Source organism: Phascolarctos cinereus, unplaced genomic scaffold, assembly GCF_003287225.1.
Source record: "Phascolarctos cinereus isolate Bilbo 61053 unplaced genomic scaffold, phaCin_HiC Scaffold_3;HRSCAF=262, whole genome shotgun sequence".
NCBI classification, from domain to species: Eukaryota; Metazoa; Chordata; class Mammalia; order Diprotodontia; family Phascolarctidae; genus Phascolarctos; species Phascolarctos cinereus.
Window position 1 is genome coordinate 119149590 of NW_027555736.1, and position 26393 is coordinate 119175982.

The following is a 26393-nucleotide window of genomic DNA, read 5'->3' on the forward strand; positions in this document are numbered from 1 at the left end:
TACTCGGGCCTGTCCTGACCGAGGTCGGTGGGGAGGTGGGGGGGCGGGCCGGCGAGATGGACGCTTTCGCTCGCTTCACCAACCAGACTCAGGGCAGGGACCGGCTCTTCAGGTGAGTCTGGGTTTCCGGCCTCACATGCCGCTGCACAGTGCGCGCCTGCAGACCTAACTGGACCCCATCCCAGTCCGGCCAAAGGCCCCGACTCCCTCCCCCGGGAGCCGGGGAGCGGCCGAAGCAGATACCCGAGGCCTCCGCGTGATCCCTGGCCCTGCTGACCCTCAACTGCCCTGGGGTCACATTTCTTTATGTACGTGAAAAGTGGCGAGCCAGCGAAAGGACACACTCCCTCGGGCCTTGACTTCTCCTTTTGCCCAACTTCGGGTCCGCTAGGACCCAGTTAGTTTCATCAGAAGGAAGGAAAGGGTTAGACGGACTAAATGCTTAAAAATGTATGACTTGGGGGGAAAACGTAGATAAAGCCGGAGGAAACCACAAACCCTTCCAATTTGAGTGAAAACTCCTGCCCCAGGGCCCCATCTCAGCCTCTCTTCACACAAAGGACCTGTTGTATAAATGCCTTTCAGCTTAGAAATCAGTGTATTCTTGCAAAATTCCTGATGCCATTAACATCGTGAAACCAAAACCGAGGACTTTGTTTCTTCATAGTTTTTCCCAGTGAAAGGAAACACTGGACAGTCTGTCCTGGAGGAGTTTTCTTAAGACGAGGACTTTAGGGTTTGCTCTTCTGAGAAGGGAAACAAACCAAGAGTCATTGATGTCAGATGTCCTAAGAAAGAATTCTGTGATGAATCCCTTTTTATGGTATGCTTAGAAATGAGATGCCCCTGATAGTACTCCCTGTTCCCAGCTTTTAGTTAAAGGGAATCATAGATTTAGAGTTGTGACTTAGAGATTATTTAGCCTAACTTCTATTTTAAAGATGAGGAAACGGACCCATGGAGCCATAAATGATTTACCCAAGGTCACACAGAGCAGGAATTTGAATTCAGGCCTTCTTATTTGAGATACAGTACATTTTTTTCACTGCACCACAGGATTTGACAGTTCTGTACCTATAAAATGTTAAGCACAAATAATTAGAAAGTATTTTACTGTGCCTCATAAAAACTTGATTAGGAATCATCCTGCCCAAATTCAAATTCAGGTAGTTAAATTTACAATTTCATTTGGCTATTTTTCCAGTTTTGCTAATACTCTTGGACTTCTATGATGAGCTTCCCAGTACAACAGAAATGCTATATTTCAGTACACTTCAATAAAATATCAGCATAAGCATACACAGGATGGATGTACAGTTGTTCATTATACATGCACTCTGCTAGATCCCAGATCTCTGCTCTATTATTTTGCAGAACTTTATCCAATCTCCTCACTAACAATAGGCGTAAACCTTTTTTTTTTTAGGCAATTGGGGTTAAGTGACTTGCCCAGGGTCACTCACTGGTGTTAAGTATCTATCTGAGGCTAGATTTGAACTCAGGTTCTCCTGACTCCAAGGCCAGAGCTGTATTCACTATGCCACCTAACTGCCCCAGGAGCAGACTTTCTTTAAAATGAGAGGGTCTCCCTCTAGTCTTTAAACTTTCCTTCAGGGAAAATATCTTATTTTTGGACCTAATCTGAGGATCTATAGCCAAGGAGCTCATATATATGAGTTTACTTAACTATACGATAAAAGTCTATAATACTCATAACCTCTTTAGCCTTACATGCTGAAAAATGTTCAACATAATTTGTCAGTATGTATACAGGACTTAATTCTATTATTATTCTTAATCAACTTTCATATATTACAGTGACATCATGCTTTTATTGCATTAATATAGTTTGTTTAATCCTAACTAATCCCAAGACGATTAGGTGATTTAGGTTTTTTGCTATTATAAATAACACAGTTGTAAATATATTTGCACAGCTAAATCTTTTTTTCTGCTTAATTATTTCCTTGGATTATATTTCAGTGGGGTTACCAAGTCAAAGGGTATAGCTTTTTTTTGTGTACTTCCAGATGGCTAGAAAGCACTTTTCTTTTTTAAAATGAAAAGGAAAAAACCCCCAAATTTATCGATAAACCTTTGGCTCCCAAATCATTGATACAACGTTCTGAATATCATGTTAAATTTTGGTCAGAATGTTTAATATATAGATATTAAAATGTGATTACAGAAATGCAGTATGGAAAAAGAAGCACTTTGCTATGAAGTAGTTAGCTAATCATATGGACTGCTAAATGTGCTGGGGCTTGTGAATATCTGTGACTCAGGGTTTCTAATTCATTGTGTCTATGTTATGAAACAATGTTTGGGGCTGTAGATTTATAACATGGAAGAAACATTCTGTTGAGCTGAATATTAAAATGGAGTATTCATTCAAGTTGATTTCCATTTATATTTTATATCTTTTTATTTATTAGATTTAACCCCATTTGAAAGCCACGTATAAGAAAATATCTTTTCTTCTGTATGTAATAATACATATTGTTTTTCCTGGGCCTGTCATTTCATCAGTGCAGGAACTCATTGGTGTGGCAACTTCCCAGTACAAATCAGCAAGATAGTTGCTTGATTTGTCAGTGATTACAGAGCTAGGATGTCCTCAGGTCTTTAACCCAGGTCTTCCTGACTCTAAGGCCAGTCCTCTGTAGTCTGTTATACTAGTCATGTTGTACATAGTCTCTTATGGGCCTTTATTTTGTATCTGGTCCCTTTTGTATACTTGATTCAAACACGAGATGGCTTTTTGAGCTATTTCTGTCCTTAATCCCCATCCACTTTTATTCCTACCACTCATGTCAATAAAATGGTTGCTTTTTGCTGGATTGTTTCAAAGTCCTTTGCCATCATCTTTGTGTTGCATTTTCATTACTTGTGCTACCCTTTGGCCTTGTGCAGCTGGTGCAGAATATTCCTCTTATAAGTTCTGCTTCATAGAAATCATCCTGAGTACTTTGCCTTTAGCAATGTACCTTTCTCTTTCCCTTCTGATGAATTGTTTTGTTTAACTTATAAATCATTCTCCTCACTTTTTTTCCATTCCAGAGCCATTCAGTACACATGCATGTTGCTTAGGTATTTATTAGAGCCTAAGGCTGATAGAGAGAAGGTGGTAATGAAGCTCAAGAAACTGGAATCTAGTGTGAGCACTGGCCGTAAATGTAAGTACACTGTCCCTTGAGCAACACAGCCTCCTAGTTGAGAATCCTTAGCCTTGGAACATGTAGTGTTCATATCACTTTCTAATTATAATTTGTATTTGATAGTACTTGTTGCTATTATCCAGTGTTGCTGACCTCATTTTGCAGATGGGGCAACTGAAAGAGACAAAGAAAGTAAATGATTTAGTAACAAAGGGCCATCGCACAGGCATGATGCTGAGTTTTTTGGTGCTATGCCATTTCTTCCCACGTAATCAGAACCAGTAGGACCATTAGCTCATTTTTACCCTAAAATCATTGAAATGTTTGGACAAGTCAAGAAAGGCAACTTTTTCACATTCTTCTAGCTTCTAGGACCTATATTCAGGCTCTTTGAAAAAGTAGAGCTGTCATACTTTAATTTTTACCCTTCTAATGCCTTCCCACTACATATTTCTGACTCCCTGTTTTCTTCTTCCTCCTACTCTTCACTTGGAGTAAGTGATGGAGAGATGAGTAAATCTTTTTAGGCTTTTTTCCTAGCTGGCTAGGAAATATAAAAATAAAAAATATATATATTAAAAAATATATATATAAAATATACAAGTTGTCAGCATTTTACACCTGTTTAAGTCATTGTCATCACAAGTAATGATATTCTAGTTTAGGCTTGTACAACCTACAGCCTGAGTGGCCTGCACGCATGTCAAAGGATTTCAGGTGGTCCATGAAAAATATAGGAGATATTTTTCTCTACATTTTTTTCAAGCTGCCTAAAATCCTTTGGAATGCGGCCCATGAGCCATAAGTGGGCCACACGTTGTGTAGGCCTATTCTTAGTGACAGGTGGGACTAGAATCCAGGATTGCTGATTCCTCTACAAGTGTTTTCTCTGTTTATTCCTCTCAGCTTTGAGAGGCAATTCTGAACAAGGGAATAACACAGAAATATTATTTTAGAAAGATTGGTCTGAAGAACAAAAGGTCAAGAGTATTAAAGGAATTAATGGAAAAAATGTGAATGAAGGCAGCCTAAGCATTACCAGATCTCAAACCATATTACAAAATAGTAATCATCAAAACAATTTGGTACTGGCTAAGAAATAGAATGGTAAATCACTGGAATAGATTAGGTACACAATACACAGTGTTAAATGGCCATAGTAATCTAGTGTTTGATAAACCCAAAGATCCACACTTTTGAGGCAGAAACTCACCATTTGACAAAAATTTCTGGGAAGACTGGAGAACAGTTAGGCAGAAACAAGGTACAGACCAACATCTTACGCTGTATGCCAAAATAAGGTAAAAGTGAATACATGATTTAGACATAAAGGGTGATATTATAAGGAAATTAGGGGAACATAGAAAATTTTATCTGTCAGATCTGTGGATAAGGGAAGAATGTATAACCAACAAGAAGGTGAGAGGATCACAGGAAATAAAATGGGTAGTTTTGGTTAAATGAAATTTACAAGTTTTTGAACAAACAAAAGGTAGTCAAAAGGAAAGCAAGAAATTGGTGAGGGGGAGTTTTTTTTTACAGCAGATATCTCTGATAAAGGCCTCATTTCTCAAATATGTAGGGAACTGAGCCACATTTGTAAAAAGTAAGAGCCATTCCCCAATTGATAAATGGCCAAAGAATATGAACAGGCAGTTTTCAGAAGAAGAAATGAAAGCTATCAATAGTTACATGACAAAAATGCTCTAAAGCACTATTGATTAGAGAAATGCAAATTAAAACAACTTTGAGGTACCATCTCAGATTGACTAACATGGCAGAAAAGGAAAATGGTAAATGCTGGAGAGGACTTAGAGAGATAGGGACACTAATGAGCTGATGGTGGAGTTGTGAACTGATCCAATCATTTGCAGAACAGTTTGGAACTACACCCAAAGAGCTATAAAACTCTGCATACCCTTTGACTCAGGAATACCACTACTAGGTCTGTATCCCAAAGAGATCAGACAAATGGGGAAAAAAACCCACATGTACAGAAATATTTATAGCATCTCTTTTTGTGGTGGCAAAGAATTGGAAATTGAGGGGATGCCCATCAGTTGGGGAATGGCTGAATGAATTATAGCATATGATTGTGATGGAATATTATTGTACCTAAAGAAATGAAAAATAGAATGGTTTTAGAAAAACCTGGGAAGATATGAATTAAGGCAAAACCAGAACATTGTACACCGTAACACCAACATTGTAGTGGTGATCAAATGTGAAAGACTTAGCGATTCTGATCACTGCAATGATCTAAGACAATTCCAAAGGACTTATGATGAAAAATGCTATCAATTTCCAGAGAGAAATCTGATGAACTCTGAGTACAGATTGAAACATACTTTTTTTCACTTCATTTTATGTTTTTTGGTGTGTTTTTTGGCATCATGGCAAATATGGAAATTCTTTCATTTACTATAATTGGTAGATTGCTTGCTTTACAATGAGGGAGCAGGAGGAAAGAGAATTTGGAAATCAGAATTTTTTTGTTTTTTGAAATCATTTTTTAAAAAAATGCTATAAATAAAGAAATAGTAGAGAAAAAAAGGAAGATTAATCTGTCAGAGATATAAAAGATATATTAAAGGAAGGAGACATGGGAAGCAAGTCTTAGAGTAATTAAATTGTAAAACAACAAATCCCCTGAAGAATGTGGTAATTGCAGCCAGGATTAGAAGGAAAAGAGATGTTGAAAACTAAAAATAAATAAATTAATTAATTTTTAAAAAGGAAGGAAACTGGGAGAAAAAATTTTACAGCAAGTTTCTCAGTTAAAAGCCTCATTTCTCAAATATGTAGAGAACTGTGTCAAATTTATAAGAATTTGAGTCATTCCCCAGCTGATAAATGGTCAAAGGATATGAGCAGGAAGTTTTCAGAAGAAATAAAAACTATAGGGGCAGCTAGGTGGCACAGAGGACAGAGCGCTGGCCCTGAAGTCAGGAGTACTTGAGTTCAAATCCAGCCTCAGACCAAACACTTGATGCTTATTAGCTGTGTGACCCTGGGCAAGTCACTTAACCCCAATTGCCTAAAAAACAAAACAAAGACTATAGTCATATGAAAAATCACTATTGATAAGAAAAATGCAAATTAAGGCAATTCTGAGATAGTACCTCACATCTATCAGATTGGCTAACGTGACAGAAAAAGAAAATGACAAATGTTGGAGGGAATGTGGAAAAATTGGGACACTGCTGCACTGTTGGTGGAGTTGTGAACTGATCCAACCATTTTTGAGAGCAATTTGTAACTATTCTCAAAGAGCTATAAAACTGTGTATATACCCTTTGACCCAGCAATACCACTACTAGATCTGTATGCTAAAGGGATCAAAGGAAAAGGAAAATGACCTATTTGTACAGAAATATTGATAGCAGCTCTTTTTTGTAGTGGCAAAGAATTGGAAATTGAGGAGATGTTCATCAAGTGGGAAATGTTTGAACAAGTTGTGGTATGTGATTGTGATGGAATACTATTGTGCTTTAAGAAATGATGTACAGGATGGTTTCAAAAAAACTGGGAAGACTTATATGACCTGATAAAAAGTAAAGTGAGCAGAACTAGGAGAACATTGTAACAGTAACAGCAATATTGTATGATGATCAACTGTGAATGACTTAGCTATTCTCAGCAGTACAATGATCCAAGACATTTCTGAAGAAAACTATGAGAAAAATTGCTGTCTGTCTCCAGAGAAGGAACTGATGGAATCTGAATGCAGAATAAAGCATAATTCTTTATTTTCTTTTTTTTTTTGAAATGTGGCTAATATGGAAATATGTTTTTTATTATTTCATATGTATAATTGCTATTTCTTGCCCTCTCAAAGAGTGGGGGAGGGGTGAGAGGGAGAGAGAAATTTCAGAACTCAAAAATTTCCAAAAAAAAATATTAAAAATAATAAATTGGGGGTGGGGAGAATCACCTTCTTTATGAGGTCTTTTCTGATCCCTCCCATCCCAGCTGCTGATTCCTTCCTCAAAGTTATCTTGTATTTATTTTGTATAAAGCATTTAATGCATATATATGTTATCTCTCTTGTATGTTATAAGCACCTTGAAGACTGGAGCTGTTTCATTGCCTTTGTGTTCCCAATGGCTGGCACAAAGGCATTTAATAAATGCTTGTTGATTGGGGGGTAAAAAAGAATGTAGTAACTGAAGGTTATGATAGTGATAATTCAACAACTCCTTCATTCCAGAGAAATGTTTCTGTATAATTCAGACATTGCAGTCTTTATTTGTTAATGGCCTTGAATTAGAATGAGATATCCATTGTAGTGGTAGGAGACAGGCATACAACAAAACACTTCAATGTCTTTCATAATAATTCCAACTACTCATATTATACTCTACAAAAGTATTTCCCTCAATTAGGGTACAGAATCGAAAAGGCCAATAAATTGATGAAAAGTCAGTTTATTACCACAACAATAATCTGTCCTCAGTGATTCTGTTTTCAGTGTCAGTGAGAAGCTATGCTAAAACTCATGGGTTTTTCTTACAGGGTTCAGACTAGGTAACGTGGTACACGCTGTCCAGGCAACTAAACAGAGCGTTCATGTGTCTGAACTTGTTCCCCGATTCTGCCTAACAATAGCCAACCTGAACCGTGTGATTTACTTTGTCTGTGACACTATCCTTTGGGTGAGGAGTGTAGGACTCATTTCTGACATCAACAAGGAGAAATGGCGAAAGTTGGCTGCACGTCATTACTACTATTCACTCCTGCTGAACATCATCAGAGATGTGTATGAGATCTCCCTACAAATGGAGCACGTTGCACAGGAAAAGGCAAAAAGAGAGAAATCAATGCCCCAGAACCACCTCGGACCTTGTGTAGCTGATGAAGAAACAGAGTGGCTCCAGTCCTTTCTCCTTCTCTTGTTTCGATCTCTGAGGAAGCATCCCCCCTTGCTATTGGACACAGTGAAGAACCTGTGTGATATCCTGAATCCTTTGGACCAACTTGATATTTATAAGTCTAATTCTGGGGTCATTGGACTTGGAGGCCTCCTATCCTCCATAATAGGCATGATAACAGTGGCTTATCCACAGATGAAACTAAGGACTTGAAGTTCTGTCGTGTTGGGTACTAATACCTGTTTGAAAAGGTGACCCTCTCAGTGGGATGGGCATTTTGCCTATGACTGAGAAAATGTCACATTCATTGTGTTTAAACTGGTTTTTCACAAAAGTGTTCAATTCCCTATGCTTATGTGGGTACACAGACTATATATGTATTCCTCTGTCCCTTTCCCCACAGCACTAAAAGAAAATAAGTTCAGAGGCAGTCTCTGAACCTACCTTGAAGGGTTGTTGTGAGGATCCAACGAGATAATATTTGTAAAAAGCGCTTATCACAGTGCCTGGCACATAGTAGATGCCATATAAATGCCTATTCCTTTCCCATTTCCCCCATCTCTCACTACTGAGAGAGGACAGAAATGAGTTTACAATTCTTAAACCCTCTACCCTCCCCATCTGTGGTATAAATTAGGTCCATATAATAAGATCTCTAACATCTGATGTGTAAGAACTAATGATGATATAGGGAAAGCCACTCTATTGATGAAGTTTTTAGGATATTCTGCTTCGTTTTACCCCACAAAAAGAGTAAGCCACATTTATTAGTTATAAGTATCCTTCAAAACATGCGCTCACAATAGCCATGTCTCCGCTGCCTAATTTAATGCTAGGTTCCATCATTTGGTAGTTGGTCTGCAAATAATTGCTTTCACAAAATGAAATTCTGTTTATCTAGAAACTGGGTATGGGTGAGCCACTCACAATTTTCTGTGATAATCAGGTTTTTAAGCTTATAGGGTGGGGTGTGTAGATTGTTCCTGGGGGAAAGAGAGGGAGCAGAGAGCAGGAAGAAGAAGGAAAGGTGTAAGGAGTAAAATGGAGGGGAAAGACAATCATTAAAAAGCATAATTTATTATGATCAGATTTGGAATATTGAGTTATAGTGAGAAGCAAGTTGTGATGCCATTGCTCACTGTACAGCAGTACCTTCTAAAGAAGGCCTGAAGGCCTTGAGTCATTGATACATATATGCTAATTCTGCTCTTGTAGGAGTTACAGGATGGAAGTGAATCAGATATGGCACATCATCAATTAAGAGGTTGGTGAGTGGTCTGGTTTGCTCCTTTGAGTGGTTCTCCAAAACAAAAAATGTTTAATAGGCCATATGAATTCAAATTCCAAGAGATTTGACTCCTGCTCTTGAAGAGCACATTCAAGTCCATGGCTTAATTCCATTTCTCAGGCAAGGCACCAGATCTGAAAAATATTGGGTTTGGGGGTTTTTTAAGTAAAATGGAAAATGTCAGGCTAAGACAAATTATCTCAATAACCCTATTTTTATATCATGATGCTCAATTGTAATGTAAATTGTGACCAATAAATTGTTGGACCGATTTGAATTCTTGTGTTTTTGTATGTGTTTGGAAGATAGTATAGGAAGGTGAAAGTAAGGCAGGTAACTCCCCTTCATTAATGTCAGGCTCTTTCACTTACACAGGAAAGTAATTCTGTAGAGAGAACATCAGAGCTAGATAAGATCACTATCCATAGGGAGAACCTGATCTTGGAAATCAGCCTCAATTAAGACAGCAGGGGCACCTAGGTGACACAGTGGATAGAGCACCCGCTCTGAAGTCAAGGAGGGCCTGAGTTCAAATCCAGCCTCAAACACCTGACACTAACTGTGTGACCCTAGGCAAGTCACTTAACCCTGATTGCCTCACTAAAAAAAACCAAACAACTCTGAAGTTTGCCTCCTAAGATTGATAGCATTGGTTTGTTTAGGTAAACTTGTGAAAAACATGGTGTCCTCAGAATTAGTTTCAGAACTAATAGTGTCCTAGATCCTAAAACGAGAAAGCTGCTCTTATCAGAAGGCTCTTAGAACCAAAAAAATATAAAATAGATTTGTAGACCAGCTTAGGGGCTATCTCAGAATAATAGCTGCTGATGCCCTTCAGCCTCCTATGTAGGGGAAAAAAGTGAGGCTCTTTCACAACCTCAGCAGCCTTTCCAGGACCTTTTACCAATCCTTACCTCTCACTTACATTATGGGCTCTAAGCTCCAAAGGGCAAAAACACAGCTCCCTCAGCAGAGCAATATTTACAAATCAAGCCCTATACTCCCTCTGGCCCCAAGCCATTACACCAAACACTTAACTGACCTCTGTCCCTGACTGGTTGCAGAACCTTAAAAATTTGCCCTGAAGCTGCCCTGATCAGAGGGCTTATCCTTTATGCCTCTCACACTTTTATAAACTAAGGACTTAAAAAGTTCTGGTTAGGCAGATAACTGGAATTCTTTGTACTTAAAGCTTTAGGTGGAGTGTCACCTGCTTGGCTTTCTTTGTCTTCTTACCTATTTGCCACCACCAATGACCTATCACAGGTCATGGCAGAAGTGAGATAATTAGGTTTCTATTAATAGCCAGGAAAATAAGTATTTATCCTTCCCCAACTTCTCAATCAGGGTGTAAGACCAAAGCCAAGTACTTAAGTACCTTCTTGTGAACTTAATATAGCCTTCCTCTTTGTCTTCCTAGGGTCAGCCCAGTATTAGCTCCTCAGTACTATTATATTTGCTCTGCCCTCTTGTATAAAGAGAGATGGGTAGGTGTATATTCTTATTTGTCTGGCTTCTATTCTTGGCAGAACAAACCAGTCAAAATTTAGCTCTCCAAGGCTGGGGGAAAAAGTTGCCACTCCTGAACTATACTTTGGGAGCGTCTTATAACTTATGACTTAAGAATTACCTGGTGGATTACGCCCAGCAAAATACGTAACAGAGCAGAGCAGAGTCATAAATTGAAAGTCATTTGTCCAAAGGACACATATGAGTTTGGTGCTAAATAACCTGTTCAAAGTCTCTTCTCTACTCAGTAGTTTAGTTCCATATTCACAAGCAGAGGTGTTTAAGACAAACTCATTATGAGATTATCCAAGGGAATTCATCTGTCAGAATATCCAGCCTCAAGGCTCCCTCTCATGAGTAACTAAAAGAAATCACAAGAATTGACTTGGTCACCTGGAAACTGGCAAATTGAGAGCACCTTTTGTGGAAAGGGAGCTAGATTAGGAAATAAGTCTTAAGAGACATTGACAACATTATCTAGAGACCCAGGCTTCAAAAAGTATGGGATGTGCTTCAGAATATTTGTTGCCCTCCACGTTCAAAGCCTGGAACAGCAACTTCTCTAAACCTGGATCCCCTTCAATTCTAGGAACCACCCCTTCAGCTATCCAATCATCCGTGTAAAAGTTAGGATTTGTCCAGGGGGACCATTGGTCAAATTACCATGGCAGCCAGCTGACACACCTCTTTTGTCCCCTGTCTCCTTTGGCTGGGGAAGTGATTAGGACTTTCCAAGACTTGGCTCCCCAGAGCTACTGGAGATAATACTGCCTGAGAAGCCCACTCTGCAAGTTCTGCTGGATAGCTGGCCCAGCACGGGGTAACGGTCAATTAGAGTGAGTTGGAGAGGCAGTAAGTAGGGAGGTATGCTGGAAGGGCATCTCATTTGTGCTGCTCCCATTGCTTAGGAGGAACAGAGTTAGTAGTAAGTGCTTCTGGAAGGTTGTTGAGTGTCATGATAGCCCTCGAGTAGTAACTGGAAAAGGGCGCTGACTGTGAAGCAACTGGGATTCTGACAGAAAGGGATTTTCAGCTTATGTCAGGTACAGTGGAGCCAGGCAAATACCCCTCCATTCTGCCTTCCTTCAGAAGGAAGACTCAGTTGGTTTATAGACTGAGTACTTTCTTTTTAATCTGAGCATGGAAAAAAAGGGACTTTAAGATGTGCTGGTCTGTATCAAGAAGAATCCAGTATCTATTTATGTTAAAAGATACTAAAAATAGGATATTTTTATCCTATTTGCTTACTTTCCTCCTAGTTTTACTAACATAAGAACCTCTACACTTTTGCTAATGTGTCTTGTTCCCTCCCTGATGCTCCAACTTTTAGCTACCTGGGCCTTTTTGCTTTATGCTGTCCTTACCAGCTACAACCATTATTGACTAGTAGAAGCCTTGCCGTTGAGGTCTACAGGAGGTTAAAGGTAACCTCTTTGCAGTGATTCTGTGCCGTGTTTCCTATGCCAGGAACCAGAACTACCAACCACCTACTGTGGTGGCCTATCCACAGAACCTCAAGTATTGGGGGAGGGGCTAACCTTGAGAGCATAGGACTGGACACTGATAGTCATAGGATCTTCTACTTTGCAGACTGAAGTGTTGAGATGGCAGTCAACAGAAGCCCAACCGCGATGGATGGAAACCACCCAGTAAGTTGTGCATGTTTGAGGCAATTAATGGGGACCTAAGGGAGGGGAACAAGAGTAGGCAGGGAGTATAGGTTTAGGGATTCAATAACAGAATATATCCAGGTTATATTACTATTCCTGACTATGAGGAAATTATCTTGGTGTCTCAAAAATATGTATATATGCATGTATGATAATGTAAGATTTGAATTGATATCTGCAAGGTAGTTAAGGAAGGTGGTAGAGAAATACTAGCTAGAAATATGCTTTTTAAAAAATCATTCTACAATTATATTAGTTATCATAGTTTTTAAAAAGTTTCAAAAATAGTACTATGGGATTTTAGAACTAGAAAGGACCTTAGAGAACATCATCTTCATTTTACATTCCTTACAGATGAGGAAATTGAGACCTAGAAAAGTAGAAATAACTTGCTCAAGCTCAAACAGGGAGTAAGTTAACAGATTTTGAGCCCAGATCTTCTAATTCCAAATCCCTTTCTACTACACCATAATATAGCTAGTGTTAAGTGATTTAATGTCACCAGATTTAAGTATCTTTAAAGTATCTCTGAACTTCTGTTACAAGAAGTGCTTCAACACTTAACAAGGGTGTATTGCCAGTGACCAGCAAGCTCTCTATGATTCAGACTCACTTCATGTCATTTGTGGAAATTCAAAATTATGTCCCTGAAACAGTGTTCTTCCTTATCCTAAAGTTAACCCTAAAACACCATTGTTCTTATAAATGCCACAAAGAACCATAGACTGATGAAGCTGGAAAGGACCTGAAAACACCTGGGCCAGCTAGGCCTCAGCTTCAGTCAGGTAAACATCTAAGTCATTCAGAATAGGAGGTTCTGTTACCCTTTTAGCACCACTTTACATTTTGGCTTTACCACAGATGTGTCTAAAATTTCAATTTAAGGTATCCTAGATAGTGTTTTCTTGCTTATATACATATAATTTTCTAGTTTCTGATATACCCCAGGGAGAGGGAGCTATTTTTTTTTTTAGTTCACTCTATTCTATAAATGCCCAAGGTACTTTCCTCATAAACACATGAAGTACTTGGCAATAAGTCATCTAACATTCCTGCTTGACAGATATATTTCTTCTCCCTTTTCGATCAGAAAGTTCGTGTTAATCTCTTAAACCCAAAGTATGGATGCCTGCCCTGCTCTAATCTGCCTACATTGTCCAAGGTGCCTGGCCTCAGGCTTCTTGAGAAAATAATTTTATCACTATTCATTTTAACACTATTGTGGTCATGCTTCAAACAAAAGGAAAAAAATTGTGACTGAGAAACACACATGTATGACTATGTTACAGGAGAGATGGTCCCAAGACCGCATAGCCTATGGAAATCATAGCATTTCTCTGAAGACTTACAACATTTATTTCTTCCCAGTTGAGATGCAGCAACTTCAGAATCAAATTCAGTAAAAATGAAAAAAGAAAAACAACTCGCTGATATGTAGTACAAGGAACATGGTTTCTTTTCCATTTGGGTAGAGTCTATGGCAGGAAGGGGATTTGCACCATTATCTAGGAGTCTAACCAAACTTTGCTGGCTGGCTTGTTGGATTAGTGTGAGAAGGACATTCTAGCATTGAGGATCCTGTTTTCAAACCTCAGGTCCCTACAATTTGAACCTGAGTCTGTTCTCTATTTCACCATCATAAAAGATAATTCAGTACTACTCCTATGACTATTTTAATTAAAGACTCCGTCTTCATTATCAAGTGCCCTCTAGTATTTAGTGACACTTAGATACAAAGATTAATCAGTCATTCCATTGCCAACAAAGCTTACTTTTTGAGTGCAGCACCTCTGAGTTTATGATTATGCTAATATGTTCTCTCCCACTCCTATGCTGTTAAAAGTATGAATGTAGACATAGAGCTCAGAGCTCTCATTTTCCTGAATGTTAGGCAAATGGGGGAACAAGAGGTATGAGGCAAAGTTTTACCATCAACTAGATGGTACAGTCATTTGTATTTTTTTTACAACACCTTTATCTTAAGTTGTCCTGATTTTCAAAACAGGAAAAAGAGCAGAAGATTTTGCTAGTGGATTGGAAGGTTGGGTGTTGTTGGTCATGGAAGGCTTTCTGAAAAAAGATGTACTTGTATTTCAGTTGAAAGGGGGGGAAAATATAGCTTGGCTATTTGACAAAGAGAGGCTGGCTTTTGCTGAAAACCTGGGCTGTAAATAATAGGGCTTTCACATTCATGTGCACCATCTTACTTTCTCTACCCATGTTCTTCCTTCATGTAATGAGTGGGTTGCCCAGAGGCCCCTGGCATGATAGCATTCTCTCTTCCCTTGCTTCTGACACCGACTCTTCAGGTTAGTCCAATCTTATATAAGGAAAAGGTGAGCATGAGGTTCTGCAGACAGAAAAGGGGAGGTATTGAGAGGGAGAAAGAAGGGGGGAAAGAAGGAAATCTTTTATGCTTCCTTTCCTTTCTAGGAGCAGGAAAATGTACTCCAGAGAGTCTTTCAGTTGCCTGTGGTAAGTGGAACCTGTGAGTGTTTCCAAAAGACCTACACCAGCACCAAAGAAGCCCATCCACTTGTGGCCTCTGTATGTAATGCCTATGAGAAAGGTATACAAGGAGCCAGCAACTTGGCTGCATGGAGCATGGAGCCTGTGGTCCGACGGCTGTCAACACAGTGTAAGTTGCAGGGAGCCTGGGCTATCTCTCTGTCTGAATTTCATTACTCAGCCTTCAGAGAATACTTTATTTCCACCAAGGAAATGTTTTGGAAAGGTGGAGTAGGAAGAGATCTGTACACACTGGATGGGAGAAGATGCCAGTTACCAATGAACCACTGACTTAAGCAATGCACCCATCGAGAGCAATGAGGCAATGTTGAGCCTGGCATAGATTCAAAGTCTATAGTTCCAACCCTAGAAAATTCAGAAGTTATATAAGTATTGAAGAGTCCACTATTCTCTCTACATTGAACAGAATTTTTACTGGTCCAGCACCTCTCACTCTCTTAAGGAGAGATGTATCTCAGAGACTTTCAGAGGTCAGCAATAAGAAGAGAGTCAGACTGAAAGACCTTGATCCTGGACCCAGGCCTCTATGATCTTGTATAACATTTTAAGCAGATTTAACAGTAGAAAGACCAGAATTTTAGAATACTTCAATGTACCAAGCAAATTTTTGTTTCAATTGACATTCCTGATCCAATGAATAAGGATTTCCAGGGCACTGCATTAAGTTCCTTCACTTCTTGGGGAATATGCAGCCCCTGAGACCTCATAGGCCAATAAAGAGAAAACTTTCTTTTTTTTTTTAAGAGAAAACTTTCTAAAGGGAATATCTGTTCACCAGGTTCCCTTCTAGCCTTCAATCCTCAAGCCTCCACCACTATAGACAAAAGACCTTTTTCTGATCTATCATATATCCCCAAAGCTGACCTAGAAGTGAAATAACCCCAGGGTGGTCCCTCCTGGCCCCAGATCAGAATCAGGCCAAAGGATCCCAAGGAGATGGTATTACTTGGGATTAAACTCTAGGGTTCAGGTCTGTTCATGAAGATGACAGGTGTTATGTGATATGTGATTTGGCAATATTCTGTAGCCTTATATCTCTCCCAATAAACTCTGTTTTCTCAAAGTAAGGTGGATTTGTTAGCTTCAACGCTGTCTGTTTTTTGCTTCAGTCACAGCTGCCAACGAGCTGGCCTGCCGTGGATTAGACCACTTGGAAGAAAAGATTCCTGCTCTCCAATACCCTCCAGAAAAGGTAAGGAAATGTCTTCCCCATGATTTGTATCTCACTGCCTGCTTTCTTTTCAGGCAATCAGACAACTCTACTCCCAGTGTCAGAATTACTTTCTTCTACTTCCTGAAGAACAGATAAAATAATGTTTGGATGGGGGGGGGTAGGGAGTGGGGAGAAGAGAATTGTGAAAAGATTCAATTTTCATCCACGGAAATATCACCTCATTGAAGCCTAGGGATGAACCCTATTATCTCTTTGACCCTATGTTTCTCAGATTGGGTGTTCCTGTGAGTTTTCCATGGCTTCTATAACTTTGTTTTGGTCAATTTAACAGAAGGCGGTAGTTCAGTTTGGCTGGAACAGAGAGTATGTAAAGGGATATATACTAGGGCTTAAGTCTACAGAAGTAGGGTAAAGGTGGGTTGTGAGGCTTTGAATGCCAGGATCAAGAGTTTTAAATTATTTGATAGATAGTGGGGAATCACTGAAAGTTTTTGAATAGAGCAGGGGCAGTATGTTAGGAAGATTACTAGGGAGACAGCTTGAAGGCTATATTGGAGAATAGATAGACTAAAGTCAGGAAGACCATTAGGAGGCTATTATAAAAGTCCCAACAAGAGATAAGGGTGTGTGCCAGGGTATTTGCAGTGGGAGTGGAGAGGAGGAGCCGGATTGTACAGATCTTGCAGAGATAGAAATGATAGTACTTGGCAACTCCTTGACTGTCAATGAGAGCTGAGGATCAGAGTCAAAGGTGATTCAAAGTTTATGAGCTCAGATGACTGGGAAGATGGTGCCCCTTAAGGCTGTAGCTTAAAATAGGCAAGATCCCCTAGGAGCTGAGATCCATGTTCTTGAAATTTGGTTCTTTTGGGGTCCTAGGGAAAAGAAGCTAGGAAGTATATCTACAGTTGTCACAGGAGAGGGATCATCCATTTTCCAGCTAAAACCACATGTCTAAAAGTTCATCCAAATGCTAGGGTCCTTGAAATATGGAACAGACAAGAGATGCTCTGAGCCTTCCATGCCTGAGACCTTTACAAAGAAAATCCTCCTTTATTCAACAAATAGGTATTAAGTATTACCATATGCAATATGGTGTAGTGCATAGGGCAGTGAACTCAGAAACAAGAGGACCTGGGTTCAAACCCACCTCAGATACTTACTAGCTGAGTAACCCTGGGTAAGTCACTTAACCTTTCTCTGCCTCAGTGTCTCCAACTGTAAAATTAATAGGTTGGATTTGATTACTTCTAAGGTCCCTACCAGCTCTAAATCTGTATAATCCAATGATCCTGCTGTACTTAGTAGTAGGAGAGATATAAAGATATGACATAATCCCTCCCCTAAAGTAGTTTACCCTCTAGTGTGGGAGTATGGTAGGTATACAGATAAATGCAGTACAAATTAGGATTTGGCAGGTACATGAAAATGATATAAGATGCTCTAAAATAAAATTTTAAAAAATATTTTTGAGGGTGATTTGTGTTGCCCTTTCATCTGCTTACAGATTGCTTCTGAACTAAAGGAAACCATCTCCACTAGGATCCGAAGTGCCAGAAACAGCTTCAGTGTCCCCATTGCCAGCACTTCAGATAAGGTCCTGGGGACAGCTTTGGCTGGCTGTGAGCTTGCCTGGGGTATGGCACGGGACACAGCTAACTATGCCTCCAGCACCCGGGTGGGTCAGCTGGCAGCTGGAGGGGCAGACTTGGCCTTAAGCAATGTTGAGAAGGTGGTGAACTATTTGATGCCAGCACCCCAGGAAAATCCAGGTATCCAATGTCTAGAAAGCTGAGCAGGGGTGGGGGGAGGCAGGGAGACTAAGATAGAAACTAAGCAGAAACATTTTGCTGGAGAATGCCAGACTCTCTCAGCTCCGTGAAAATCAGAAATGATGTGGAAAGGTTAGGGACGGAGGACCTTGGAGATGGAAGGAACCTTAACTATTACCCATCATTTTACAAATAAGTTTATCTGTTCTACTAGCCTGGATTCCATTGTGCCTGAAAAACTGGGGCCAGGGAGCAAGGTTTCAGAGAGGAATCAGAATACAATAGAAAGATCAGCAATCTGGCGTCATTATTCTGCCATTGTAGAGCCCCTGTAACTGTGTGAATTTCTCTGAGCCTCAGCTTCTTCATCTGCAAAAATTAGGGAGTTAGATAGTATGATCTCTACCAGTTATCAAATAGTTATCAAAATATTTTTTAAAATTATAGTAATATTTCCAGCAGATTTAATAACAATCAGCAATTTTAAGTAGCAATGAGTATTGGTGATATTTTGAGATATCTGCAACCACTGTAATGTAATATAAAAATAATATTACTATAGTTTGTTGCCTACATTCATAATTATTAGAAATGTTAACTTCAGTTAGAGATTAGTGAAATAAAGATTTCATTTTTTCCCATTACAGTTGGCCAGGTTCTATCCTATTGGGGTCCATGGACTAAGAACACCTTTCTTAGACTGTGCTGCTTCCCAAAAGGATATTCTTAGTACTTCCAGATATCCTGGATCCACTTCTCACCATTTGTTTGGTTTTTCTTTTCTCCTTCTACCCCAATTCTAACTCAGCCACAGTGCTGGAGCACCCTAATCCTCCCCAACCCCAGCAGAAGTTGCCAAAGCAAAAGCCCAGCTTCCTTCAAAGAATTGGAACTTTAACCAACACTGTCTCCCAGCACACTTTTCAGACGACAGTCCAGACCCTCCGCTGGGGCCATGCATTAGCCAAGTGGATTCCAGGTGTGGCTCCATTGGTGAGTTTCCATTTGGTCTCCAGGCCAGTCAAGAATTGGTATGCACAACTCATCTGTCTTTATTTCCATTGCTCCTGCTTTCTACCCCCAGTCCCTCAATCCTAGCTCTACTCTCCCAAAATAGAGAGCTCATTCTCCAAAATGGACCGGGAGCTCCTGAACACAAAGGCTTGTTGGGATACTAAGATCAGAGGATTTAAAACAGGAAGGAACCTTAGAGGATTTTTTTTACAGATGAGCCCAGCAAAGTTAAGTTCTTTGCTCAGGGTCCTAATGGTAGTAATTAGTAGAGTCAGGATTTGAACCCAGGGATTGGTGACTCTGAAAATCTAATTTTATTTCTTGATGTGGTATTCAGGGAGATGGCCAGTCATCTGAGCAAGGGTAGGGGAAGGAAGTAAGAAAGGTGAATAAAGGGTGGGCATTGCTACCTTGTTCACATGATATTTGATAATAGCTCACGTTATATAATCCTCGACTGTTTTAAAAGTGCTTTCCTTACAGTGACTCTATGAGGAAGATAGACCCTATGAAGAAGAATAGAAGATACTATTATCCTTATCTCATAGATGAGGAAACTGAAGCTCAGATAAGGAAATGGATTTGCCTCAAAACTGCTTAAAATATATTTTCTTTTTTTAAAAATCTGAACTGTCTTTGAAAATCTATTTATATATAGTTGTATTTATATACCTGTACATACATACTAGGTGGTGCAATGGATAGCGCATTGGCCCTGGAGTCAGGAAGACTCAAAAAACTCAAGTTCAAATCTGGCCTCAGACACTTACTAGCTGGGCAAGTCACTTAACCCTGTTTGCCTTAGTTTCCTTATCTGTAAAATGAGCTGGAGAGGGAAATGGCAAATCACTACAGTATCTTTGCCAAGAAAATCCCAAAATGGGGTCATGGGAGAGGTGGACATGCCTGAAACAACTGAACAACAATAACAAATACCCATACCCTTCCACAAAGGAATATTTACTCTGGAACTTAGAAGTTCTGTGTATTTCTGATTTTGGGTATCAGGAGGATTGGCAAGGTCTGTACACTCTTTGGGGGTTATTGCCCCTTCCTTTTCCTCCCTCCTGACCCCTTTTTCCTCCCCAATGCACATCCTCACTCACCCAGTGTTGTTTGGCCTCCTCACAGAGCAGTATGGCCCAGTGGGGTGTTTCAGCTGCCCTGCAGGTGGTGTCAAGACCCCGATCCACATCAAGTGGAAATTGGCAGTACAACCAGGCTCAGGAAGAGGAGGATGAGGATGAGGAGGAGGAGGAAGAAGAAGAGGAGGAGGAAGAAGAACCTGAAGTGAAGAAGGAAGAGAACAAACTAAATGAGGTGAAAAGAATGAGCCAAGGAGAGTTGTGTCTTTTAGGGCAGGGAAAGGAGGAGGAGGAGAGGGACCGGGAGGGCCAGGCTAATCAGATTTAGGATAGAAGGAATATGTTTGGCATTTCAAATCTGACATTGTTTCCATTGCACACCAAACTGTCTCAGGTTACATAAAGATCACCTGGTTCAACCCCTCATTTTACAGATAAGGAAAGGTAAACCCAGAAGATTAAGTGACATTCTCAAAGATACATAGGTAGTAAATAGCAAAGTCAGGATTTGAATCCAGTCCCTTGACTCCAAAGCCAATGAATATTCTTTCCATTATCGTTGCCTCCTCAATCATCACCTGAAAACTGCTCTTTGCCTCCTGACCCAGAAGTGGATTTATGCTTCCCTAATCCCATAGAGAGATGTCCACAGAGTGAGGTGGAAATAGAAGGAGCCAGTGGGTACAAGATGGAGGTACATAAGCCTGGGAGCAAAAATAGTTACTTATAGCTCTGGTGAACAAGTTCTGGAAGATGTATGTGAAAGAGAGTGTCTGGATGGAATGGAGAGTAATAGGGTGTTTGGGGGTCAGGGGTTCACAGTGAAGTTACTAACTTGAGTTCTTGCTCACAGACCATGTCCAGTAACCAGAGCCTCTTAGGTAGTGTGGTTCACACTTTGCAGTCTGCCTACTTGACCACTGTCTCCACTGTAAAGTGGGCACCCTTTGCCATCTGGAACAACACCGCTGGAAGACTGCTTCACCTCACTTCCGGTCAGGAGACCTTTGCCAAAGGCAGGGCAATGTCATTATCAGATGCCCTGAAAGGTGTTACGGATAATGTGGTGGACACAGTGGTGCATTATGTACCGGTGAGTAGTCCCCTATGGCCACTCCCATCCCAGGAGGCCTGGCAAAAGCCCAGTGTCTACTGGAAGGATGAGCAGTCATGGGGGGAAGGGAGAATGCTGAGCCTAAGCCCAGGTGAACATGGGCATTGAGGGCTGAATGCCAAGTCTTGAGGTCAGTTTGGATACTAGGGTCGAGTCCTCTAATCAGGCCTGGAGAAAGAAACAGAAGGATCTGTTCAAATCTCAGTTCTCATTAACTAGTTTAGGAAAATTGAATTATGGCATCATAGAGTTATAAAACCAGTAAGTATCTTAGATCAAGATTCTATTCCAACTTTCCCTCCTTGAGTTTCAAATTCCTCATTTGTAAAATAAGGGAGTTGGCCTGGATGATTTTAGAATTCTTCTTGGCTCTGTGATTCTATATTTAACAATTCTTCATCTTTAGGCTCCCTCTTTCCTTTTTCTTCTTCCCCCTCTGGCCCATAGGACTGAGGATCATTTGGAGCGGCGGTCAGGGCCCCCTTGTGGAGACTGGAAGTCTTAGCCCCAGGAGTCTGGGAAAGCATCTTACTTAGATCAGGGAACATTATAGATTGTGAGAGCTAGAAGAGACTTTGCTCTTTTGTCATTTTATAGATGGGGAAACTGAAGCCCAGAGTCGTTAAGTGAGTTGTCCAAGGCCACAGGAATATAAATTTAGAGCTGGAAGGGACCTGACTCTCTCACATTACAAATCGGGAAACAAAGGTGTTAAACGACTTCCCTAAGGTCACAGGCAACAAGTAACAAGGCCAGGTCCTCTGATTTCTTCACTGCACACCCTGACACACAGAGTCAGTGGGAAAGCTAGGGCTAGATTTCTAATTCTGGAACCTCCTGAACTCTATGGCCCCCAAACTAAGGCCTAGTGCCCCAAGAAGCTCCTCTCCCAGCTTCTGTTGGAATGCTTTAAAAGAAAAATAAAATTAAAATCTCCTCACCTCCTTACCAGGTAGAGTCATACTTCCCATCCTTGAATTCTCTAGGTGCCACGCTGTGCCCTCTTCCCTCCCCTTTGTTCTGATTCCCCTACCATGGCTTTGTAGTTAATAGCTAGCACTTATGGAGCACTTTAAGGTTTGCAAAGCACCAACATCTGTTGTCTCATTTGATCCTCTCAATAACCACTCAGGGTTAGGTGCATGCTAATTATTATTCCTATTTTACAGATGAGGAAACTGAGGCTGAAGGAGGCCAAGAGGCTTGCTTATATTATTATATTATATTATCATAGAGGTACTACGTGTCTGAGGCAGGCTGAGAACTCAGGTCTTCCTGATCCCTTGTCTAGCCCTTCATTCATTGTGACAATTAGCTGCTCTACTTTCAGACAAAACTGGCGTTTTTAATACAGATATAATTGCAGAGGAAAGCAATTCATCCAGAGGTTGCCCCAGAGATGATGTAAAGCACTATAATATAAATTCCAGGTATTATTAAGCTGTCAGGAAATACTACTGAGCTAACTATCCTTTCTGAGAAAGGATCTGTGGTGACAGTGATGTTCTAATGAGTGTATGGAGGACTTCTGAGGGACTTTAGCTACCCTGAAGACCTTCATCTTGGCTCCTGTAAAACCTCAGAGTTCGAGGGGCTTTAGTGGTCATCTAAAGTCACAGAAGCCACCCAGGACCATTTTCAAGCATTTTTAATCACTAGGAAGTTCTTCCAAGCAGCCCATGGCCATGGCCAGCAGCTGTGTCTGGGGCCTCCCTGGTGTTTTCAGCCCTTCTGTGACTTTGCCATTGATCCTGACCAGAAATCACTTAACCTTTGAGTTTGTTTTCTCGTCTGTAAAACAGGGATGGTAATAATATGGGCCCTATGTACATATGAAAGTTATGAAGAAAATGCTTTGTAAAGCCTAAAGTGCTATAGACATTTGAGCTATCTATATACTCTACAATGCCTTGCATTTTGCAGATGCTCAATAAATGTAAAGCGAATTTTAAAAATATTGAACCTAACATAACTGAGAGAGTGGAGTATGGAGGGAAAAGTAAAGAGGATGGCGGATTCAGGTGAGGATTATCAAATTTAAGGCCCTGCTCTCTAACTTTGACCCCTGGCTCCTCAGCTCCCCAGGTTGTCACTGATGGAGCCAGAGAGTGAATTTCAGGACATAGATAACCCTCCATCTGAGACTGATCGAAGTGAAGGTGCCAATTCACCCACCCCTGAGTTCCCAGGCAAACTACAGCACCGGGGAAGCTTGAGGAGTACCCGGAATTGCAATGCTCTCTCCTTCCTGGGCCTAGAAGACAAACTCTTTACCCAGCAGAAAGTGCTGGACCAGGTGCCCCAGCAGCGCAGCTCCCTCCATCGTGGCCCCACCTTTGAGCCTGAGACACCTGTCACCAGCCGCTCCATGTTTTCTTCCTACCACCGAGAGAAACCCACCCGCCGTGTCAGTGACAGCTTCTACCGGCCCAGCATCATGGAGCCCATCTATAACCGGGTCCACCACAACCAGCTTTACAAGAAGAACTGACCCAGGCCAAGGTCCCTGCAGAACCAGTCCTTCCTTGGTGCCCTCAGTTGGTCCCACTGGTTAGTGCTCATGCCCTGCTACCATCACCACTCCCAGCTTATCCCCACTGCCTCCACAAAGAAGAGCAAAGCCTGCATCCTAAGAGAACTCAATCCAGTGACCTCTGCTTTTGCTTACAACCTACCTACTTATTCATTGCTGTGGCAGAATCCTAGATATCCTAGTAGAGATGGATTCCCCCTCTGCCTGCCTGCTTGCCAGAAGCATACCATCAGCATTGAGACTAACCTGAGGGCAAAAGCTGAGGGCTTCTGGGCTTGGAGCCATCAAAACCAAAGAGTGAGATGAGACCCACAGACTCAGCACATCAGGAGCTCCCAGGCTGACTGAATCAGGTCTAAATATGAAGAATGAGATTGGGGGATTAAGGATATTTGTGCTTTTAAACTTGACTCATCCATTTAAATCGGAGTTGTGCCCTTCAGAGTACTGCTCTTGGGAGCTGATTCAGTCTTCCAATGGTGTAACCCTTGCTCAAACACATTTAGAACTTTTCTTTGGCAATAGCCTCTAAGGCCTATTTGCAGCCACACAAGGAAGCCAGCTTTTCTCTCTGTATAGTCATACTCCCTAATAGGAACCTAGATGAAACTTTGGAAATCATCTAGTTCAACTGGCTTATCTTACAGATGAGTATTTAAATGGAGGCCCAGGAAGGTTAAGTTACTAGCTCAAGGTCACATAGGATGTAGACTCAGACCATTTGGTTCAACATCCACCTGTCTCTTACTTTTGACCCCAAATTATATTTCCCACATGAATTACCTATCAGACTTGGCTCCAAATGACTTATGGCTATTTCTAAAAATCAACTCCATCATGGAAGGAGGAAAGGTGTGTCACCAATGAGGTTATTCAAAAGGATGTGTTGCAAGCTCTGAAGAGAATTCCCAAAGAACTGTCCCCAAAGTGTTCTGAGCAATGGCAGCATGTGTTGGAATGAATGTGTGGACTCTCCAAGGGACTTCTTTGAGGGAGACTATACTCATTTGGGCATGTAAAATGTAGGACATTGGTTTTAAAAAAAAAGTGCCATAATTTGATAGTATCACCTTAGCTAGTAACCCTTCCTTCCATTGCATGTGGGTTGGCTGTTTATAAACATATTTCTTTATCTATTAAAATAACCCCTACCTTCTCAGGTTTTCCATTTGCATTTTGATTTCAGGGTTATCCAAGGGCAGAGTGATGAAAAAGATGACCACTCTGGGTTCTCTTCCACCCTGTTTTTCTATTATGCACAACCACAGTGAATCCTAAACCATTTTCTTTATTGTTAGCTTAGCTACATCACTAGAATTTGGGCTAATCCCCATAGCACCCTTTCCCTAAGCTTCTTTAGGCTCCTCTTACACTGACCCTCACTGATGCCTCTTACCTGTATGTATATGTATACTTTGCTAAATACAAAAGCTCCACCCCCATGCAACCCATGAGAATTCCCTGGTAGGGGGAAGCAGTTTCAGAAGTGTTCCTGCAAACTGACTTAGTTACCTCGGGGAGAGCTTGAGTGTGATCACTTTGTGGGCCTTAGTTCACTATCATTGGTATCTCTAGGCCTCAGAGATGCCCAGTCTGTGCCTAGTGGTCTGGCGTAATTCCTGTTTAATTACTTCTATGCAGTGCATGGAGACAGAGAAGCTCTATGCACCTGGACTGTGGAGACAAGAGGCAGGGCCAAGGATGGAACAGGAAGGGAGTGATCAGAGACTCTGAGGGGATTTGGAAATACTCTTAGTCTGATCCTAAGAAAGATGAGGATCATTTTCCCATTGCCAAGTAGGGAAGAGTGTCAAGTAATCCAAATATGGAGAGGGCAGCCTGGGCAAAGGACAACAGAAGAAAGAGAAAATGGGGAGTGAAAGAAGAGGAGGGCAGGAAGAGCTGTCAGGACACATGGGCTTCCCTGAGACCCTTTAGAATATGAGAAAAGTCTTTGGAGAGGTTTTCAAACCTCAGCTCCCCTCTTACCTCTCTCCTTGTCCTTTGTTTGAAAGGCCCAGGCAAGGTGGAAAGGTGGATCTAGTCTAGGATGTCAGGAAAGGTGGAGAGATTCTTAGCTTTTCATCACAGGGAATGGGAAAACCAACATCCAAGAAGACAGACACCCATATCATACCCTGGGTCTGTTCTCAGCAAAGGTCCTGAGCATGTGTCTCTTCATATGCTACACAATTATGTCACAGTTCATGGAAAGAAATGCAACCAAGAAACATTCCTTTGTTCCAGGGAACCACTTAAAACTACTTTTCAGTCTCCAAGCCACCCTCTGCTGCTTCATCTCTGTGGGAAGTCTTCAGGCTTCTCCCCTCCATCCCTTTACCATCCTCCTGGGATTGATGCCAGAGACTGTCCTGGGCAGCAAAATCTCCCTACCTATAACTACTCCTGTGCCTCAACTATTATAGATGTACAATAAACACAACATAATAAGCTACTGTACTGTTGGCTTGGCTGTGGATCTCCCCTGTCTCTTTCTCCTACATCTTACTGGGGAGGTGGGCAGTGGGGAGGGGGGGGTCAGGCCAGCCCTAGGGCTGCAAGACTTAAGTCTCTTCATCTTCCTGAGCTGCCCAATTTTACAAAAGCCCTTGGAAACATTTCTTATTTGTAGAATGTGGCTGAATTACTCTTCCAGGATCTCACTCTTTTGCTGAG

At 41.0% G+C, this 26393-nt stretch overlaps 2 protein-coding genes across 9 annotated transcripts; both read left to right on the forward strand.

Moving 5' to 3' along the window:
- The first annotated feature begins 27 nt into the window (after positions 1 to 27).
- PEX11A (peroxisomal biogenesis factor 11 alpha) lies at positions 28 to 9594 on the forward strand. Of its 2 annotated transcripts, none has more exons than XM_020965139.2 (3): positions 28 to 112; positions 3061 to 3176; positions 7674 to 9594. In XM_020965139.2, exons 1-3 carry the CDS (start codon positions 57 to 59, stop codon positions 8240 to 8242), a joined length of 741 nt encoding a protein of 246 aa, XP_020820798.1. In that variant the 5' UTR covers positions 28 to 56; the 3' UTR covers positions 8243 to 9594. The 2 variants fall into 2 exon arrangements, with proteins under 2 accessions (XP_020820798.1, XP_020820806.1); XM_020965147.2 differs by lacking the exon at positions 28 to 112 and adding an exon at positions 300 to 823.
- On the forward strand, positions 88 to 26172 carry PLIN1 (perilipin 1). 7 transcript variants are annotated; one of them, XM_020965112.2, is made up of 9 exons: positions 88 to 112; positions 12417 to 12475; positions 14930 to 15134; positions 16135 to 16217; positions 17707 to 17971; positions 18780 to 18964; positions 20117 to 20305; positions 20924 to 21163; positions 23262 to 26172. In XM_020965112.2, exons 2-9 carry the CDS (start codon positions 12431 to 12433, stop codon positions 23673 to 23675), a joined length of 1626 nt encoding a protein of 541 aa, XP_020820771.1. In that variant the 5' UTR covers positions 88 to 112; positions 12417 to 12430; the 3' UTR covers positions 23676 to 26172. The 7 variants fall into 7 exon arrangements, with proteins under 7 accessions (XP_020820771.1, XP_020820742.1, XP_020820735.1 ...); XM_020965083.2 differs by lacking the exon at positions 88 to 112 and adding an exon at positions 11490 to 11690; XM_020965076.2 differs by lacking the exon at positions 88 to 112 and adding an exon at positions 11490 to 11662.
- Positions 26173 to 26393: the final 221 nt, after the last annotated feature.